This window comes from Pinus tabuliformis, chromosome 5_1, assembly GCF_031772625.1.
Source record: "Pinus tabuliformis cultivar Carrire ecotype Pingquan chromosome 5_1, CPIR1, whole genome shotgun sequence".
Lineage (NCBI taxonomy): Eukaryota > Viridiplantae > Streptophyta > Pinopsida > Pinales > Pinaceae > Pinus > Pinus tabuliformis.
Window position 1 is genome coordinate 940,542,090 of NC_142305.1, and position 21,977 is coordinate 940,564,066.

The 21,977-nt window shown below is 41.9% G+C and overlaps 1 protein-coding gene across 1 annotated transcript in view; it reads right to left on the bottom strand.

Moving 5' to 3' along the window:
* The window catches only part of LOC149167871 (uncharacterized), a 135,814-nt gene that overhangs the window by 53,041 nt on the left and 60,796 nt on the right, over positions 1-21,977 (bottom strand). The window contains exon 3 of the mRNA XM_089433217.1: positions 17,635-17,703. Within this exon, the coding sequence (XP_089289343.1) occupies positions 17,635-17,703 (69 nt within the window). The remainder of the gene's footprint in view (positions 1-17,634; positions 17,704-21,977) is intronic.

Here is a 21,977-nt window from a genome sequence, read left to right on the forward strand (position 1 = left end):
TGTCGGTGCAAATGTCTCTTCATAATCGATGCCTTCCTGTTGAGAGAAGCCCCTAGCCACAAATCTTGCCTTATATTTATCAATACTTCCATCTACTGCATGTTTAATCTTATAGATCCACTTGGAAGTTACCACAGATTTGTCTTCAGGCCTAGGTACGATCTCCCAAACTCCATTTTTCATTATTGATTGATACTCTTCATTCATGGCATCTTTCCATTCTTAATGTTTGACAACCTCTTCAAAGGTGGATGGTTCTAATTCTATTAACTTCGTCATATAGATTGCATACCCTGAATATCTTTTGGGCTTCTTACTTTCACTTAATGTGCCTTTGTCTGCTCCATGTCCTTCTGCATCTAGAAGAGTGGACTTTAACCAATTAGGTCTCTTTCTGCTTTTAGGGATGATCACAGGTTCACTAGGACCTTCATCTTTATGATTTGACTTCTCTTCCTCCCTGGAGCATTCTTCTTCAAATATTGAAAGTTCTTCATCATCAGAGTCCATCGAGACATCCTTTGACTTCTTGAATGCAATACTTTCATCAAAGATCACATCTCAGCTTATTTCTATTTGGTGTCCTTCCTTTATGTAGATCCTATATGCCTTTGAAGTATTACTATAGCCAACAAATATTCCCTTCATGCATGTAGGATCCAACTTCTTTCTCTTATCCTTCAGAATGTGAATATAAATAGGACAGCCAAATATTCAGAGAAGATCCATGCTTGGTTTCTTCCCAATGAATGCTTCTTCAGGAGTCATGTTGTCTAGTGATCTTTGAGGGCTTCGATTTTAAACATATACAGCAGTCTTTGTTGCTCTGGCCCACAAAAATTTTCGCAAATCTTGATCATGTAACATGGCTCTTACACGTTCTTCAACAGATCGATTCTTTCGTTCAGCAACTCCATTTTGTTCGGGATTATATGGGACTGTCAGCGCCCTCTTATTCCCAACCTCATTACATAAAGCTATGAGATCCTTTGAAGTGTATTCTCCTCCATTACCGGATCTTAGTATCTTTATTCTCCTTTCTGTAAGGTTCTCTACATCAGCTTTGAATTCTTGAAATTTTTCAAATACTTCATCCTTGGACTTCAGCAAATAGATCCAAGTTTTCCTTGAGTGGTCATCAATGAATGTTACATAATATAGATGACTTCCAAGAGACTTTGTAGACATAGGACCACAGGCATCAAAATGGATGAGATCCAGGATTTCTTTTGACCTTGAAGCACTGCTTCCAAATGGTCTCTTAACATTTTCACCTAATGCACATCCCTTGCATACTCCATTATCCTCCTTGAGTTCAGGGATGCCATTCACCATTGAATTTAAAGTTGGTAAGATTTTGTAGTGAAGGTGACCAAACCTTCTAGGCCAAAGTTCACATGGACCTACTTCAATGTGAACCAAAGCTTGAGAAAGAGGAGTCAGCAATTTGAAGAATCTTCCTTCATGAATCTCAATGATCTTTGCATTTTCAATGCTAGAGTTTTTATCCCATACTACAACCTTTCCATCTATAAAAGTGACTCTATATCCCTTATCTTCTAGACATGAAATAGAAAGTAGATTCTTTTGCAAACCTAGAACAAATAGTCGTTGTTGAGATGAATATTTCCTCTATTCTCTAGCTCCAGTGAAATTGATCCAATTCCTCTTACAGGATAGCTCATTTTGTCACCAAGCTCAACAGAGTAGGAAAGATCTTCTTCTTGATAAGGTCTTTAGTTGTTTGTGCTCACCTATCATATGTTGTGATGCTCCACTGTTGATTACCCAAATATTCTCATCTTCAAATGTGCCAGTAAGTGTTGAGAATAACCCTTCGTCCTTTGTGGAAGTCTTGGTCATACTATTCTTGAAGGATAATAGGAGATTCCATAATGCCTTCATTCCTTGCTTGAGATGACTGCTACCATGGAACATTGCTTCAAAGACTTCTTCAAGGATGTAGTGATCCTCATCATGCCCTTAGCCAATCTTAGCTCTATACCATGTTGAGAAATCTATAGGGCTATAGTTGGGATAATTTCTCTTAAACTTGATAACTACTTGTGATGTTTTTTTATCTTTTCTTAGTTATTAGCTTCTTCTCTTATTATGATGTGGTTCTTATACCAAAACAACTACCAAAACAATAAGATCAATAGTACACAGGAACACAAGATATAGGTTGCAAGCCAAGGCCAAAACCTCTCCACTTGAAAGGAAAACCCACAAATCTCTTTTCTTATAGATTCTTCAAATGACAAATTCCATGACCTCTAGACCAAGACCAATACCCTTCCAAGACCAAGTCCGACCTTCTTTATGATGTGCTTCCTTTGTCCAAGTCAAACCCAATCAAATCTCTTCCATATGTACAACTTCGACCCTCAGCTACAAAATTTCAGCCTCTACTACAGGTCCAAAATTTTCAACCCCTGCAACAGTTGTTGCCTCTACACGTGTGAGCAGATCTAGGACTTCCAAGGCTTCCTTTGACCTTCGCTTGGTTTCTCCTTCTTCTAGAGCTTGAGGATGACCTAATAGACCTTCCTTCGACCTCCTTTTTGCAATTTCCCCAAGTTCGATCATGAAGCAGCAAAATCCTAGCTTCCTTCCTTCGCACGTGTGAAAAGAGAGAGAGAGAATAACCCAAACACTTGTCCTTCGTTCTTCTTCCTTCTTTGCTAGCTTTCTTCTTCTTCTCCTTCGCTTGAATGATGAGAGAATGAATGATATCCATTGGAGGTCGAGTTCCCTCCTATATATAGGCTTTCAAGGTGGACGAAATGCCCTAATTGACGTTGACTTCTTAGTTGCCATGTCGACTAGGTCTTGGAGGGTATTATGACACTTTTAAATACAAAAATAATTCTTTTTACAAGTTACAATGTGTAAGATGGGGTCTTCTTCATATGTCAATGACTCTTTTGACTTTTTGATTCTAGGACAAACCCTAGAAGCACTCAATGGGTGCTTGAACTCTAAATAAAAGATCTTGAGCATGAAACCCATGTTACAAAAAATAACAATAATATTTTTTCTTTCAATTTACAATATACAAGAATCAAAAGTACATTTCATATTTATGAAGACCGAACCTAGTTACATGCTTTTCAACACCTTCTAATCCATAAATGGTAGCCGCAGGATCCTGTTACAGGATCTATCCCAAACTACCTTTGTGAATGTGTTGTGCGACTTCAGAAATCTACAAAATGGTTATAGCGGGTCATGCTCCAGCAAATCCCGCTTCAAGGTCAACACTTTCGATCTAAATTTGTCTTTAGTATATGTCAATAACCCAAGTTGCCCCAGAATTAATCATCCGCCAATTTTCAAACCCTTGTGTAGCCAAGTGTGTACCTGACTTATTCTGGTCAACTATAAGAATGTGTCTGGACTCTGCTTCAGTGTTAGTCCGTCTATGCTCTAGATCAATTCACAAGGTTGTACCAAGCTAACTACTCCACAGACATTATGGGATTGCCCAGGAAATACCCTAGGTCAATTCGGGGGTCCCTTCTAGCTTCACAACTCCAGTGTCTGCCACAACATTGTATTTCCAGAATCCAAACCACAGAAGATTCGTCTATCCTGATATTATGGATATTCTATAGGAGAATTTGATCTTCCTTTCATTGTGTTACGTCTCCAATCTAGGGAGTCGTTTTCCCTCAAAAGGATTGGTCCTTGTTGTGCCAGAACAAAGATAAGAAAGAAGAAATGAATTATCAACTATGGTGGAATCTTTCACCACCGGAATTGATAGGAAAAAAGGGTCTTAAAACCCTCAGGGCTAATGCTCAAGAAACAAATGAATTGATTCACACTCGATGATCCAAAATGAATTTATCCCTCTTATATTCATAGATTTCCTAGAGGGGTCTCTTCTTCTTAATTGATTGTGTAATATCCCTAACTCGGAATATTCCTCAAATCCCAGCAAAAACTCCAACAAATATGTGCAAATGATATAATAACACAAAAATGACAAAATAACAGTGGCACATCATATAATAATGTAAACAGGAAATATAAGCAGATACTCAAGAAATGCAGCGAGAAATGCTAAGCCATTTTATTATACTGAGCAATAAAATGAGTACAAGAGGTGATCAGACAAATGGCACCTCGACTTGCGCAAGGAAAATGAAGAAATACTCTTAGAATAACAAGGAATGGCCTCTCTGCGTGGATGCTACTGGAGAACTGCCGTGCTGCTGCTGCTGCTAGAAAACAAATAATGATTTGGGGTTGCTCCCCTCCTTGGAAAATGCTGAAACTCTAGAATCGGGCTCTACTCCAAAAACCCAGAAAAACCCAGAAAGCTTTCCTGGAATCGCCGACCCCCAAAAATCGCCCCCTAGGGGATCTGCACAGTCCCTCAATGCTCTGCGCTGCCACTAAAGAAACCCCACCAGAACTCTCCCTGAAACTCTGCCAAAACCCTCCAAAATGCAAGGGTTGGTCCCCTACTCAATCACTCAGCATGAATCCTCCTGCAAAAACCCCAATCCAACACTACTGCCAAAAAGAACTGCGTCCCTCTCCCAGTGCTGCGCAGTCCTCCAAAATGCTGCTGAAACTGCTGCTAGAATGCTGATAAAACTACCGCTGAAATGCCAAAGGAAATACCTTGCCCGAGCAGGCACTCGAAGTCCCCCAAGGCTAAGGGTGAGATCTCCGAACGGAGATGCTCAATGCACTAAACAGTGCTGCAGACTAGCTAAATAGCCAGCGTGCTCAGAAGTCGAAACGACTAGCTCATAATGCACATAACCCAATGATCAAAATGAGGGGGCTCCTCTCTCTTTTATAGCTTCTGCCTCTCTCAATCCCAATGCTCACCTTCTCCTGCATGATTCCCCTTTTGCCACGTGTTCCTCCCCTCCTGCGTAGTCCTTCCATGTGTCTGCGTGGGCTCCATTTCTGCGTCCCCCTTTTGGCCCCCTTGGCTCTCCCTTTAAGTCACAACGTTGTGCTACTAGGAAGTGAGTTATGTCCCCCTTTCTCACTTTTTTTATTTACAAAATAACTATAGAAGGCAAAATTTAGCAAAATCGAATATTCCAATTAGCTGGGGCTAATTAGGAATATTACAGTCTCCCCCGGCAAAATGTTGCTTGTCCTCAAGCAACTGAAGTGATGGATGTTGTAAGATCTTCTCATTCTACCAAGTGGCATCCTCATCTGGCAAATTCTTCCACCTCACCAAGAATTCTCGGACCGTCCTGCTTCGCAGCTGCCTCTCCCTGGTATCAATGATAGCCTCCGACTGCAATACCAAATGCCCCTCATCATCCATAGGTGGTAGCTCATCTGTCACTGTTACCTGCTGCCCCAATGCCTTTTTCAGGCATGATACATGAAAAATGTTATGAATCTTGCTGCCTTGGGGCAGCTCCAACTCATATGCAACCTGTCCAATCCTACGTATCACCCGGTATGGCCCATAAAAGCGGGGCTTGAGCTTTTCAGCCCCCTTCTGCTTCAGTGAAGACCGTCGGTATGGCTGTAATCGTAGGTAGACCATGTCCCCCACCTCGAACTGCCTCTCTACCCAACCCTTATCGACATACAGCTTCTGCTGGTTCTGCGTTGTAGCCATGTTATCCTTGAGAGCTCGGAGGATATCCTGACTCTCTTGGATCCAAATCTTGGCTCTAGGAGCCTTGCTGTCATCAAACATCACGTCAACAAAAGATAAAGGATGATACCCATATAAGGCATAGAATGGTGACATACCAATGGATATGTGATGTGAAGTATTGTAGCAATACTCCCCCAGATGCAGCCACTTCAACCATGCTCGCTGCTGCCCACAGACATAGTTACGCAAGTAGCCCTCCAACCACTTGTTAACTATCTCTGTCTGCCCATTCGCCTGTGGGTGATAACTAGTACTCGAAGTCAACTCTGTGCCCACCCACCGGAAAAGCTCCTACCAAAACCCGCCCATGAAACTGTTGTCCCTATCACTGACGATGGCCTTAGGAAGACCATGTAGCCTGAAGATCTCCCTGAAGAACAGCTCGGCCACCTGTGCTGCTGTGTAGTGTGCGGATATGGCAAAGAAATGTGCGTACTTTGTCAGTCAGTCAACGACGACAAAGATACAATCCTTGCCCTGTACCGTGGGCAATCCTGTGATGAAGTCCATCGAAATGCTCTCCCATTTCCCCTCCGGAATGGGTAGCGGCTGCAATAAACCCACAGGATGGCTCATCTCTCCCTTGTTCCACTAGCAAACATCGCACTCCCTGATATGCCGAAGTACGTCCTCCTTGAGGCCCTTCCAAGAGAAACTCTCTCTAATGGCCCTGTAGGTTTTGGTAAACCCCTGATGGCCTGCCAATGGTGAATCATGCAATGCCTAGAGTATCTTCTTCTTGAGCTGAGACCCCTTAGTCAAGAAGATCCGATCCTTGTAATAGATGATCTCATCGATCACCCTAAACCTGTCATCTGCCACCTGCCCGTCCAGAATCTCACATGCAAACCTGTCCTTGGAGTACTCTACTAAGAGTCGAGCCCTCCAGTCTGTATCCAAGCTCATGAGAGACAACATGGCTGGTCTACGGGAAAGGGCATCTACTACCACGTTGTTCTTACCCTTGACATACTCAATGTCAAAGTCATATGCTTGGATCTTACTGATCCAATTCTGCTGCCTCTCCTGCAACTGCTTCTGCTCCAAAAAGAACTTGAGGTTGTTGTGATCAGTCCTCACCCTGAACCTGTTCCCCACCAAATACTACTGGTACTTAGCCAATGCATGCATGATGGCCAGCTTCTCCTTGTCGTATATAGAATACAACCTCTTGTGCGGAAGGAGCTTCCGGCTCTCAAAGGCTATAGGGTGACCTCCCTGCATCAATATTGCGTCGATCCCCTCTCCCAACGCATCACACTCCAAAACAAATGGCTACGTAAAATCTGGCAATGCAAGCACTGTGCAGCTGCTCATAACCTCCTTGAGCCTGTCAAAGGCTCGTTGCGCTGTATTCAACCAACTGAATGCCCCCTTCCTCGTTAAATCTGTCAGGGGTGCAGCAAGCTGTGAGAAACCTTTGACGAACTTCCGGTAGTAAGTACAAATGCCAATGAATCCTCGAAGTTCCATCACATTTCTCGACTCCGGCCAATCTCTGATGGCCCTAATCTTCTCCTCGTGGACCCTCACTCCGTCCACTCTAATTATGTGTCCCAAGTATAACATCTTTGTCAACCCGAACTCACATTTGGAGAGCTTGGCATAGAACTGTTGCTCCTCCAAGATGCGTAATACTGTCTCAATATGTTGGAGATGCTCCTCCCACGTCCTGTTGTAAATGAGTATATCATCAAAGAACACCAACACAAACTTCCTCAAGTGACTATGGAAGATGTGATTCATGCACGACTGGGATGTGGCTGGGGCGTTGGTTAGTCCGAAGGGCATCACCAGAAACTCAAAGTGCCCATAGTGACATCTGAAGGCGGTCTTGGGAATGTCCTGCTCCCTCACGCGAATCTGATGGTACCCTGATCTCAAATCAATCTTTGAGAAGAACCATGCTCCTCTCAACTCATCGATCTTGGGTATGGGGTACCTATTATTCATTGTCGTCTTGTTCAGGGCCCTGTAGTCAATGCACATCCTCAATGTACCGTCCTTCTTCTTCACCAACACCACAGAAGAAGCAAAAGGACTCGTGCTCGGTCGGATGTGCCCAAGAGCCCAGCAACTCCTGAATGGCCTGCTCTATCTCGTCCCGATAGGCCTTGGGAACCCTATAAGGGGTAGTAATCACTACCTGTATGCCCTGCTCAAGCTCAATAGTGTGCTCAAACCCCCAGTCCGGTGGTTGACCCCGCGGAATCTCCCCAAATACTATGGCATACCGATCAAGGATGGACTGTATCTCCGGGTGCACTGCCTGCCCTGTAGTCCCTGCCTCCGATGCACGCAGCTCTACTGCCCACTCTATGTCTCCCTTCCGGAAGACTGCCTCCATCCGATGAGCCGAAACAGTCTGAGACGGATACGTATGTTGTCCCCGTATCTTCTCATCATCCCACTCCATCTCTAGGGTCTTCCAATCCGTCGTGACCTTCCCTAGAGTGATGAGCCATTGAACACCGAGTATCATGTTGGTGTCCGGAATATCGACCACGAAAAAGTGGTCAGTCAATGTGTAGGTGCCCATCATCACTGAAAGCTCTAGAACATATCGAACGCACATCATGGTCTAATCTCCTGGGACCAAGACTAAAAACCCATCAAAGCTCTCTGTCTGTATGCCTCTCCGCTCAACCATCTGTGCATCGATGAAGTTGTGGGTCGCCCCACTGTTAACCAAAACTGACGCTCGCTGGCCACGTACCGTCCCTCGTATGCGTAGCGTCAGATACTTGGGAACTCCTTGCAATGCGACAAGGGCCCCTCCGGTGGGTGAAAAGGATGCACCACCTGCTGCTGGGGGTGGAGGTGGCAGGGGTCCCTGTCCATCATGGCTATCTCCTGCCTCCACACCATCCTCGTCATCCTCTTCTCCACTGCTCTCGGAGAAAACCTCAATGAAATGTGCCTTGCCAACAGCACATCTATGTCCTGGTGACCATGGCTCCTGACATGTGAAGCACAATCGCTTCTTCTTCAGCTCCCTCTTGACATCATCGTTAATCTGCACTCGTCCTGGATTCCCCTTTGGAGGTGGAATCCTCGCATCCTTCCGCTTAGACTGGAAAGTCTGTCTCTGGGGGTAAGGTGTCCGGGTCCTGGGTAAGACATCCTGTAGATCCCGAGTCCTGCTGATAACACCTTGAAGGGTGGTCGGTCTAGCGGATCTGACTAGACCCCGAAGTGGTTCTGCTAACCCCTCAACATACATATAGGTCCTCCGTGTCGTGGATAGATCTGGCACCATCACTGAGACCCTCAAGAAATCTGCAATGTAGGTCTCTGGGCTCCCTGACTGTTTGAGCCTTGTCAGCTCAACAAATGTTGCTCTGGATCCCTCCAATCAAATCGCTCCATCAATCTCCTGGTGAACTCAGCATATGTCGTCACCATGGAGTGTCCTACTGTAACCATCCCATGAAACCACCAATCCTGGGCCTCACCATCCAAATGCAATGTCGCCACCTTGATTGCCTCTGTCTCCGACATCCGGTTAAGCTGGAAATAAATGTCCAGCTTCTCCACCCAAGACCTTGCTGAACTGTTTGATGAGCCATCAAACGTAGGCAAGTGGAATCTACTCACTACACGGTCGGTGTCACCATCATGATAATGTCGGTACCCTCTGTGATGGTTGCGGGGTCTACTATCCCGCTGGCGCTGACAAAATCACGGAATGGCTTCCCTGAACTCCTGCCCATAGGCCTGGTACTCTGCAAAATAATCACCCATGTGTCCAGGCTCTGCCTCCTGCTGGGCTACAACCCCCGTGTCTGCTCCTAAGAAAGTGGGCATGGTAGAGTGTGTAGGGGCATGTGAGGCCACCTGCTGCGCAGTATCACGCTGCTCTGGCAAATGGTGGGATGCACGCGATCCCTCACCAACCTGGAAAACCCATGGGCTCTCACGCTGTCTGGCCTCTACTGCCGTGAATCTCTACCCCATCACCTCAATCTGCCTCAACAGATCCTGCACTGATTTGAGGAGCATATCCGCAAATCTCTTCCCGTCATCATCTGCCATTGGAGCCTCCTGCTCTGCGTCCACCACCGGCTCCCTCTGTTCTGCGTCCACCACAGGCTCCTCCTGTTCTGCGTCCACCACAGGCTCCTCCTGTTCTGCGTCCACCACCGGAACACAGTCTCCCTCTCTGTAGGTATTCTCCAACCTACGCCCTGCGTCTCTGTATCTCCGACCTCTATAACAGATATAGGGTTTCTCCCCCAGTGTCATAGATTGCTAGCTCCACAGGCTGAGCTAGATCTATGCTCTAATACCACTGTAATATCCCTAACCCGGAATATTCCTCAAACCCCAGCAAAAACTCCAACAAATATGTGCAAATGATATAATAACCCAGAAATGACAAAATAACAGTGGCACAGCATATAATAATGTAAACAAGAAATATAAGCAGATACTCAAGAAATGTAGCGAGAAATGCTAAGCCATTTTATTATACTAAGCAATAAAATGAGTACAAGAGGCGATCAGACAGATGGCACCTTGACTTGCGCAAGGCAAGTGAAGAAATACTCTCAGAATAACAAGGAATGGCCTCTCTGCGTGGATGCTGTTGGAGAACTGTCGTGCCGCTGCTGCTGCTAGAAAACAAATAATGATTTGGGGTTGCTCCCCTCCTCGGAAAATGCTGAAACTCTGGAATTGGGCTAAACTCCAAAAACCCAGAAAGCTTTCCTGGAATCACCGACCCCTGAAAATCGCCCCCTTGGGGATCTGCGCAGTCCCTCAATGCTCTGTGTTGCCACTGAAGAAACCCCACCAAAACTCTCCCTGAAACTCTGCCAAAACCCTCCAAAATGCAAGGGTTGGTCCCCTACTCAATCACTCAGCATGAATCCTCCTGCAAAAACCCCAATCCAACACTACTGCCAAAAAGAACTACGTCCCTCTCCCAGTGCTGCGCAGTCCTCCAAAATGCTGCTGGAATGCTAATAAAACTACTACTGAAATGCCAAAGGAAATACCTTGCCCGAGCAGGCACTCGAAGTCCCCCGGGGCTAAGGGTGAGATCTCCGAACGGAGACACTCAATGCACTAAACAATGTTGCAGACTAGCTAAATAGCCAACGTGCTCAGAAGTCGAAACGACTAGCTCAAAATGCACATAACCCAATGATCAAAATGAGGGGGCTCCTCTCTCTTTTATAGCTTCTGCCTCTCTCAATCCCAATGCTCACCTTCTCCTGCGTGATTCCCCTTTTGCCATGTGTTCCTCCCCTCCTACGCAGTCCCTCCATGTGTTTGCGTAGGCTCCATTTCTGCGTCCCCCTTTTGGCCCCCTTGGCTCTCCCTTTAAGTCACAACGTTGTGCTACTAGGAAGTGACTTTTATTCTAAAAGTGAGTTATGTCCCCCTTTCTCATTTTTTTTATTTACAAAATAACTATAGAAGGCAAAATTTGGCAAAATCGAATATTCCAATTAGCTGGGGCTAATTAGGAATATTGCAGATTGAGTAAATTTTACTCCAAACCCCAATTTTGGGTTTCTTTGCTTCGCTGCCCCAAAACTCACCTCAAATTGGAAATTTTGGGGTTTTCCCCTTTATTAAGGATTGTAGCCTACAGGGATTGATAGGTTATTTCGTCCTTCATTCATCATTAATTCGTAGAGCACATTACAAATCACAAGATATGCATACCATGTGAAGCACTCCAACTCCAAGTTGGCACATGCTAAGCTCCAAGGTAAGTATGTCCATCAAGCAAGGGTCCCAAGGTGAGCACTCCATAAGACAAGGACCAAGTGCTCTCCTCCAAAGGTTCCAATGCCCCATCACTACCTCATCAATTATGCACTCCTATAGGTCCACCACACATATATGAACACTAAACCTATTACCCAAGTGTCCTCAAGTCAATCACAAGCCTTCGTGTAAGCAAACAAGTGATCCCATGTCACCTAGGGCTCAATACCCTCTTCGTAAACGCTCCAACACTCGTCCAAAGTAGAGATCCTCCCAAGCAAGCCCTCCATCTGGGCCTCATGAAGAATGTCATCATGCCACATAGGTCTCTAATGGGTAAGCTATCTCCAATGTGTCCACAAAGGTACAACCAAGGCTAGGCATCACATCATGCACTCAAGATCATATGAAGCACCCACAAGCAAGTTGTTAAAGTTTTCCTTCTAACAAAGAGATTTCAAAGTACAAAAGGACCAATGATATGTTCCATCAAATTGTTATGAACATAATGTATACGTAATAATTAATAAATAAATAGCATATTGAAGAGACATGTTTCACCATGGATGGAATCACTAGGGTCCTTCATCTTAAATACAAAGAAGTTTTTGACATTTTCCTATAAGAAGATAAATATAACACTACAATTCAGCCAAATAGAATATATAAGCCAAATAAAATTTCATATCCTACTCAACAGTCAACAGACTTAACAATTTTCAAAAATTTAGGATCAATGAGATTATGGTATTTCATTAGATTTGTTAAACACATACATGGAGTAGACAGAATGTGAAAAATAAAACATGAATTGCATTTACTATTCACATTGATGTACATTTATAATACATTGATATGACTAATGGATTCATATTCCAATGTCTCTTGGATTCCCTTTCACTGTTCAGCTCCCACACCTTAACCCTTAGCGGATTAAGTGTCCAGCATTCCCCCCCTTAATCCGAAGGGGTATATACAAGTCCAAGAAGAGAGTTATATCACAAAAATACAACAATGCATAACAGAAATAAGTTGAATGTGCTCTCTGAGATGATGGCATAAGGTGGGAGAACTCACGGTCTCAACTGGCGGTGGTTTAAGGATGACCACCAACACTAGAACGCTTAGTGAAATTCCTGGAACTCTTCCAAATCTAACAAGAAGTTGATGTCTTCTGCTAGAGGAAGTGCTCCTTAATGTTTTGAAGATGGAGACCTTCAACCTAGAAAAGGGAGGTCTGCAACCTGCGGTGGTTTAAGGAAGGCCACCAACCAAAGGAACGATTAGTGTGATTCCTAGAACTCTTCCAAATCTAGCAAGAACCTGAAGTCTTATGCTAAAGGAAGTGTTCCTAATGCTTTGGAGAGGGAGACCTTCAACCTAGAAAAGGGAGGTCTGCAACCTACGTTGGTTTAAGAGACCACCAACCATAGGCATGTTCAGGGGCTTCTGCGTCTCTAGCTACAACTCTGAATCTGGGTATGGCTGTCTCTAGCCATAGGCTGAGGCAGCAGGTTCAGGTTGTTGCTCAGGCTCGCTTGATTTATCTTTGAAACTTGTATCTCCATCAATTTCCCCCTATCAGATATAAGGCGAGAAGATGAAGAAGATGCAAGACTTTTTAAAACTCAAGAACAAATTCTGTGATATGAGCGAAATATCTTCTTGGTTGTTGAAGCCCATTGCCAAGAAGCAATCCATCCAAGGTGAATCTTTGTTCTTGCAGGAGGTTTGTTTTTGAAGCATTTCTGTGAAGAATGAGTGTGTTGACCACAATGCTTGCATGGGTGAAAATCAAAACAGTGATCTTTCATATGGCCAACTCAGTCACAATGTTAGCATTTGACAACTTTTGGCTGTGAATGTGGAGGAGCAGAATCTGGAACAGGTAAAGGTGAGTTGTCATGAAGAAATCTAGCACTTTGAAATTGGATTGGTTTGGTGTAGTCCAAAGCGAGAAGAGAAACCTCCTTGTCATATCTAAAAACAGTTCGGTTTTTGTTGTTGATAATCTCTTCCCAAGGTCTGATGATGGGCTTGGGAAGTGCACACTGAATTTTTGCATCTGCAAGCAAATCTGCGCTTGAAATGGGTACTGCATCAGCGGTTTCTCATTGTTGATGGGAGTCTGTCTCAATCTTGAACAGAGGATTGTTCTGAACAGCAAATGGTTCAGAATGACAACTCTTCTGTTGAAGCTCATCTTGTTGAAGTTGTGATTCAAGCTGCAAAAAATCAATGTTCTTGTGCATTTTGCAGACAGACTTTAATGTCAAAAAGAGTGTCTTTATGGATTTGGATTGTATTATGAACACTAGAGAGCATTAGAGTGTTTAATAACTCTATCAAATCATCAAGTCTGGCCATCTTTCATTGTCAAGAATCAAACTCAGCAAATAAAGGGTGTTGGCTTTGACCATAAATGAACTTGTAAAGACAGATAGATGTAAATGTTAGATCACTGCAATTAAGTAGCGTGATATGAGCAAAATAGTGAAAAGTTCTCTCCATGGAAAATCAAGTGAATTTCACAAGCTGCTCCCAACACTTATACCATAAATGAAATGGGCAACCAATGGTCTTTAATGCACAGTGACTGAAGGTAAGTTTCAGCATTCAATATATATCAGTGCTCCAACATTCAATACATAAAGAGTTTGGAATCTGGACGCATTGCAACTATATAATTCACTGCATAGAATATGCACAAAAAGAATACTCATGCATATACTTCACCGCAACCGACAATAGCTCTATTTTATACAGAACGCACCTCCAATGGGCAAGACTTACTGCTTCATACAAGCCAAACTGTTTGTATCCCTTCGACCTCCAGATCTTCGCACAGGCAACAGAAGAGACAGCACACACAATACAATGTCTAATACAATATTTCCTTAAAGGCATAGGAAGGAGCTTCAAATGGTGATTAAAAGAGGCACATATAAATGGTGATACCTGCATGCTGTTTGTATTCCCTTTGACGCACGACGCACAACATTTAGCTCACATATATATGATTGGAAGGCACACCATATTACATGGCAGATTTATAAACTTCAACCCAGAGGGATCGACCTTTGAATCTTCAAATGATACATCAGATTCTTCAAAGAGGGATCGACCTTTGAATCTTCAAAATAATGATTCAACTCACTGCTGCATATAAGTGCATATAAATATAACTCACTGCTCACTTCATCGCATGGAGACTCAAGCATAGAGAAATTGTATTACATGCAACATTCAACGTTGTATTTCAGATATTCAAGGCATTGTATGATGATTCATTCACTGTTCAACTTCCTTTCCACGCTTTGCAAAATCTACACAACTGGTTCGCTCATACAGCTGGAATCAGGTCCTTGTTAGGCCGTGGAAAGTAGAAAAAGGGAGCGATTTCAAGTTCATATGATAATAGTGAAATTTGTTGCTCGTACACCAACGTCGTCGTTAGATTCCAGGGATATTATTCACACCCTGTGCTTTAGCCTCAACGGGTACTAGCTCTTGGAAGGAATGGCTAAGAATATTTTGTTGAAACAATGGCTTGCTCAACTCTGGCCAAAACTGACTTAGAAAATCTTTTTTTTCTTATACCTTCGCAGGGTAGTCTCAAGCGAGATAAGTTCCACTACCAATGACAAGAAAATCTCGTATGCACTCTTGGAACCTTCAAGACAATATACCATTAATGTGGCAGTCAGCAATCCAACAGAAAACTAGAAATCGTTGTGGCAAGTAATCTAACTCCAGCGAACAGACCATGATGCAGTTGAGCCCAATATTTGATCCTTTGTCTCTCAGACCGAACAGAAACAGGCATCGATATTGAAATTGGTGGTTATGGTTTCTTCAACGCAAAGAGATGAGTTAAAGTTTCAAACAAGAGAGAAGGAATGCAGTTTCTCATGCACAGGAAGAGAAGCTACTATGCAAAAAATGTGTGAACTCTGACCTTGGTTGCAGTGACAGGATCTGGTGACAGTTGGTACAGAGAAATGTATTACGCCCTTGGATTGAAGATGATGAACAGAGTGAATTTACTAGAGTTAGAAATCCAATAATTCCGGCTTTCAATTGTCTGGTCCTGATGGTCTATTGTTATTTCTCTTCGTACCTCTTAGATGCGCACTGGTGATCCTGGCCAAATACGAATAAAACATTTGCAAATTTTGGCACACTATTTCAGTTACACAACAGAGGATGGACGCAAAGATTAGACTAGCAATGCAACAGTGAAACACTACGAAAGACCCTGGTAACGCGCATTGAGGATTTGACAGACTCTGGTAATAGCTAAAATAGTGCACAAATGCCAGAAAACATAACTATCAAGTAACCGTGAAATGGGAGGATGGACAGCCTCCCAGTTTCATTCTTCAACGCATTTACGCAGTATGGTTATCAGTCCAACGCAGAGGACAGAGTATAATGATAGGAAAATTTCTAGCAGACAACAAATTTAGTGGAGCGTTAGGATATCCCTATGGACAGGCGCACAATGAGAATGCTCAAGTTATGGCACACAGGATAGAGACAATAGGGCAGAATTGACAAGCACAAAGAGGCCATAAAACCAGTGGCTCAAACAAGATTGAGCGGGTTAGGAACATACCCGCTTTGATACCATGTTAAACAAACATGGAGAAGACGGAATATGAAAGATAAAACATGAATTGTATTTACTATTCATATTGATGTACATTTATAATACATTGATATGACTATTGGATTCAGATTCCAACGTCTCTTGGACTCCCTTTGACTGTTCAGCTCCCACACCTTAACCCTTAGCGGATTAGGTGTCCAACAAGATTATATCATGTATGAGGGTATGTGATTGGCGTTTAATCAAAAGCACCAAGCCCTATATGTACCCTAGTGTTGGTCGTGTTAATTGTTGAACTCTTTTGTCATGGCCTTAGCAAAAATTTACTTTTCAATCAAGTCAAAATCATTGATCAAACACGTTAAACTTTCTCTACCATATTTTAAGGCTTGGATTAGGTAGTTTGATCAAAATTGGGCAATGTTGACTAATATCCCTAGACAATCAAGGTAGAGGCAAAGGCTAGACAAGAGGAGAAGAATCTAGATTCTAGATGGTTGATGCATCTATATGGATGATGCTTGAATAATTAATCATTGATGTACAGTGGATGCCATATCTATCTTGATTTATATACAAATATGCATATTTTCATATCTTCTACAACTAATTTGGTATTTTGGATGCTTTTTTTGTAATATAAATGCAAAAAAAATTAAAAAATTAAATATATATATATATATATAGTAGACGCTTCCGAGATGCTTCACTTTCTATATTTTTGGAAAATGATGCTTCGCTTCCCAAAAAACGTTCCCACTCCATGCAACGTTGTTCCTAATCCTCAGTAGTAGCTGTAGAATTAATTCTTCAAGTGCAGATCTGATTATAAAGGGTTGAAAAATTAATCATCTTCATCAATAGCAGCATTCCTCTCTTGCACTCACACCTGAGTTTTATGAAGTATAAAGTTTCAGATTTTTTCGTTTAAGGGAAAGAATGTCAATGTTCCATGGTGAACCATCAATGTCAATTGACGAATGGTGGACACTGGAATGATTTGATTCTTTAATATAACAAAAATTATAACAATATGTATGATTATATATAGTATAACATTCTCTATGTATATAAATACAGTAAGTAAAAAGATTTACTGAAAAGTAGAAAAAATTGCACGAGAGCATGACAATTACCCTTGACAAAGCAATGATGGTTGCCATTCTTTAAAGATAAGAAGAGTTAATTCTACTAGAGCTTGGCCATCAAGATCTATCTTACAATTTACCATAAGTAATCTAAACTACAAGTTCGTCATGAGACTGTAATGTCCCCTTGTATCTCATAAGAACACAATATTAATCCAAATACAACATCTATAGGCATCTTAAGCAGTCAGTCCAAAACACTTTGAGATGAAACTCCAATATCCAGAATTAAGTATGCCTGTCTTAGACTATTACTATGGTGAGAAACAACGTCTTGCAGAATAATTCGATGTGTGGCATATTACAAATAGAAGTGTCAACTGAAGGGACATAAAAATCTGCATTATGGAAACAATTGTTCAACAAAATAGCAAAGAAATATTTTGATAACGAAATAGAGCATGCATCTACATGAAAAGACTAATCTATGAACTATGTTGCTTGATAATAAATATACAAAAGAGACGTTAAAGACATAAAATTAATGAAGAATTTTTCCGTACCTTGCCTACTGTTTTCATCTCTCGTGCAATAGGTTTCATGAATTTCCAATTCACTTCAATTGGCCACAGCTATGCAACAAAAAACATCTATAAGTTTTTAAAAATTGGATAAGTACATTAGACAAGAGATCACATACAACCCTTTGTGATTATATAGAGATGCTTTTACAAAATCTACCAGTTGTCACTTGATAACGCAGAGAGATAGATGCATAAAGAACTTTAGTTATTTGGCCAATTATCATATCCCCATTAACTCTAAACTAACAGTAGTGTATAAGAAAGACTCATCTGGAAGCAAATGACTTATTTTTGGATAGAGAATAAATGCAAGTTAGAAAAAATTTGAGTGTGGTCACAAAATAAAATTTTATTTAAATATCCCAGTCATGTCTGTATTGGATGGTAGAGTGTTATGCAAGGAAAGTATGTCTAGAGTGCTACAATGGACATTCCAGAGATAATAAGACAAATATACTAACATTAATGAAGGCAAAATAGGTGGTAACCTCCCATATTATTTATAATGAGAGATGTAGCTCAAGCAGGAACTTCTTGCACAGGTTTAGTGTGAATGTGCAGGAAGTGGTTCAAGACCTTTCTTTAGTAACCACTTAAGAAAAGTGGGAAATAATTCCATCTTCTGATTTCACTTGAAAAATAAAAGAAAAATTAAAGTCTAATGTTTGCAGTTGACTAGTCTTAAGAACCTATGAAATGTTCTAGAAGTTATAAAACATTAGTGACTTAAATTAGGATTTAATTTTAACCATACATCCCATGATTGAGAAGGTGGCAGCTGCAACTGAGGAGATTAGTTATCTTATCTAAAAGCACAAATAGGACAAGATAAGAGAGGCATCACACACATGAGAAGAGAGAAAGAGATTTGGAAAAGGGTAGAGTGCATTCAAGAAGAAAAGCAGATTGCTGAAGTGACCAACAAGTACAGCAGGCTATACAAGCCGTACCGCTGCTGTAGCTATCCTTTGTTTATGCACAGGCCATACACCTTCAGATCTGATTGTGCTGTAGCTATTGAGAGGAGAGAAAGAGCAGTTATTTGTCCAAGAAACGTCATACTGCTGTTGCTGTACCCTCTCTTAGACAGGCTGTTCACAGCTGTTTAAGGCAATCTTATTGACCATACAATTGCTGGTCGAAGCAGGCTACAGAGGTCACCTTGTAAGCTTTGATAAAAGGAATGAAAAGCTGATTAGAAGGTGAGCTCTACCCCTATCATCAGGGCCATCACCCTAGTTCCTAGGGTCCCTCATATTGGCCCCTTGCATCATTAAGAAACCCATGATTGTCCCAACCCCTGGTAGGCGATGAACTGACCAACCTTAAGAGGGTAATCACTACTATATCTTACACATCATGCTCTCATTCCCTAGAGCCCCAAGCAGTTATAAAAGAAAAATCAACAAAAGGCAAAAGGCTTATGAAGAAGGGTGGAAAAACAAAGGTCGGGTTAACTCATATACCAAGATTGCTCCCTCCTACATCTATACACCCAAGTGTGGGCCTTCGTCATCATAGTTACCCTTGTACCATGGCATGTAGCTTGGAGCTTTCCTCTGATGCCCCACTTTGTTTCATCATTATATCACATGACACCAGCCATATGACAGATGTACCATGGACCTGTCACTCCCTTAGAGGTTGAAACCACTTAATAGGGTCCTTGATTAACCTCCTTCTTGAACTTGGAAACACATGTACACTCTAAAGCCCATTATGGAAGGGCATGCCACTATGAAGTGCCCACTTGGTTCCACGACTTGTAAGCTCATTTGCTCAATTACACTATGATTTGTTGTACTCGAAGGTGAAGAGACGCATTGGATCGTATGCAGGATTGCAAGTGGGACTTCATCTTGGGGTTTGGTCTCCCTATACGAGGTCCGAGCCCTCCAAAGGGTCATATTGGCATGTATAGGGTGTGCATTGAGAGCCATAGGCCTCCACTATAGTAGAGAGCAGATAGCCATGCCATGATATCCTTCAGCACCACTCATTGCTCGCTCATATTCCACTTATTTGATGATGATGATGCACCTCGACCACCATGCCCAATCGGCTACACACACGTACACCACACACTTGGCAGTTGATCCAGGGCCCTGATGGGATTGTGTCTCACCATGGGAGACAAAGGAAGGGATTGCACCATTATTCTAGCCCTTCCAAACAGGGTACATGCTTGTTCAATTCAGTTGGAGACCCATGAGGATGATTTTGTGCCCCCACATCCACTTAGGAGCACCACAAGTCATTTGCTTGGAGATCAAGGGGTAGTACGAGTTATTTAGGGCATCGGGAGTATTTCCTTAGGAAGAATCGAACTAGGGTTTGAAGGCCAAGATGATTGTCAACATGATGGTTTAATCCTGTGGAGCTATACAAGTCGAGCTTCTTGTGTAGCGGAGTATTATGGTCGAGGGTTAATCCTGTGGATCGAATTACAGCAAGTCACGTCTCTCGTCCTGTACAAAGATATGAAGTAACTCATGAAAGGCCGAGAATTCATGCACAATAGTATTTCCTATAGCAGCGTTGTTATATTCATCGAGACTATTATCCTTGTAGCAAAATTATGCCCAAGTTCCAGGTTTTCCATTTTATGCATTATTGTGTAAATTCAATCAATTATTGACTAAAGACTTGGCTAGTGTTTCATTGGCAAAATTGATCTATGGTTTATGTGTGAAGTTTCTACTTGTTCTCATTTTTGCCAAAAATGAAAAGCAAAATGTATATGCTTGAAATGTGTTTGACGAAATGTCCCTAAGAAAAATTTGAGTGCTTTTGGCATGTTTAGTCAATTCGAACAGGACATTATAGTGTTCCTTAAGACCATCAATATATATAAAGTGGGCATTACACCAAGCATATGATCTTGGTTGAGATAAAGGATCACGTGATCCTCATGTATCAAGGAATAAGATGACAAAGGAGATGTTCAATGCCATAGAATTTTCAAGAGTTGGAACATAAAAAGGAAGATGACATTGCAAAACAAACTTAGATCCATAGAGATGACCAAATCAAACACAACCACCAATTACCTTATAAAGATCACACAGATTTGTGATCAACTTACAACAGTTGGGAGAAGGTTAAATATGCAAAGTTAGTGAACATGGCATTGAATAGCTTCGAGAAAACCTTCCTAACTTTTAGAGTCTTTTGGATGACTATATCCAAGAAGCGGCTTGAATGGAGTCACTGGCCAGCGAGAAGGATGGTAAAGAGCACCTAGTTCTATTTGGTCAGTCAAATAAGGGCAGAGGTGAAGGGCCTAGCAACAGTAAGGGAAACAATGAGGAGTCAACCTCATAGCCAAAAAATAAGGACTTGAGTAAAACCAAATGCTTTGTTTGTCATAAGCATGATCATTATGCATCATAGTGTCCAAAGAAGAAGGGTAAAGGGGAGTTGCAGCAGAAGTAGGTAGTAACTCTACAAAAACTCAGCTGAATGAGTTTGTTGCAAATTCAAGAAGGATTTCCCAATAATATCTTGCCTTTCTACTAACACGATTCTGAGGAATGTGTGGTATGTGGACAGTGGGGCATCTTGACATGTGAAATCAACCTAGTAGATGTTTTCTACACTGAAGAAGCAAGAGCTAGGAGTACATCTTGAGCTTAGTGATGACGCCAAATTCCTAGTGGCAGGAGCTGGTACTATTCCCCTCTAGCTCAAGTCAAATAACTACATAGACTTTGACGATGTCTTGTTTCTAACAAGTCTCAAGAAGAATTTAATTTCAGTTTCAATTATAAAAGATATGAACTTTGCAATGGAGATCAAGAATCAACAAGTCTTCATCAAGCCAAAAGATTCTAGCCTAGATACAACTCAAGTAATAGGGGTTAGAGAACGTAATTTGTACATGTTGCAAAGTGAACCTATTCGATCCTTGATGCATAATAGCGACAGCTTGTGCGAGTTGTGGCACAAAAGGATGGGAAACTTGCATCATAGGGCATTGCCTACTCTTAGGGAAATAGTCACGGGTCTTTCAGAGTTTAACGTAGCACGGTGTATGTAGAGAGTGCTCGTTTAGAAAACATGCCAAGCAACTTTCCCAATCAGCAAGCATATGCCTAAGGAGATTCAAGACCTAGTGACAAAGGTGTAAAAAATCGATAAAAATATTGCTTATTGCAATCAACCGGTAATTATCTAATGTATTTAATTCTGAACAAAATTATTTTAACTGCAAATATTGAATAAAAACATGATTGCAATATTCACCAAAAATAAACTACGAAAACTCTAACAGAAGAAACCAATCACAAAATGGATACAAATATTTTAGGACAAAACATCCC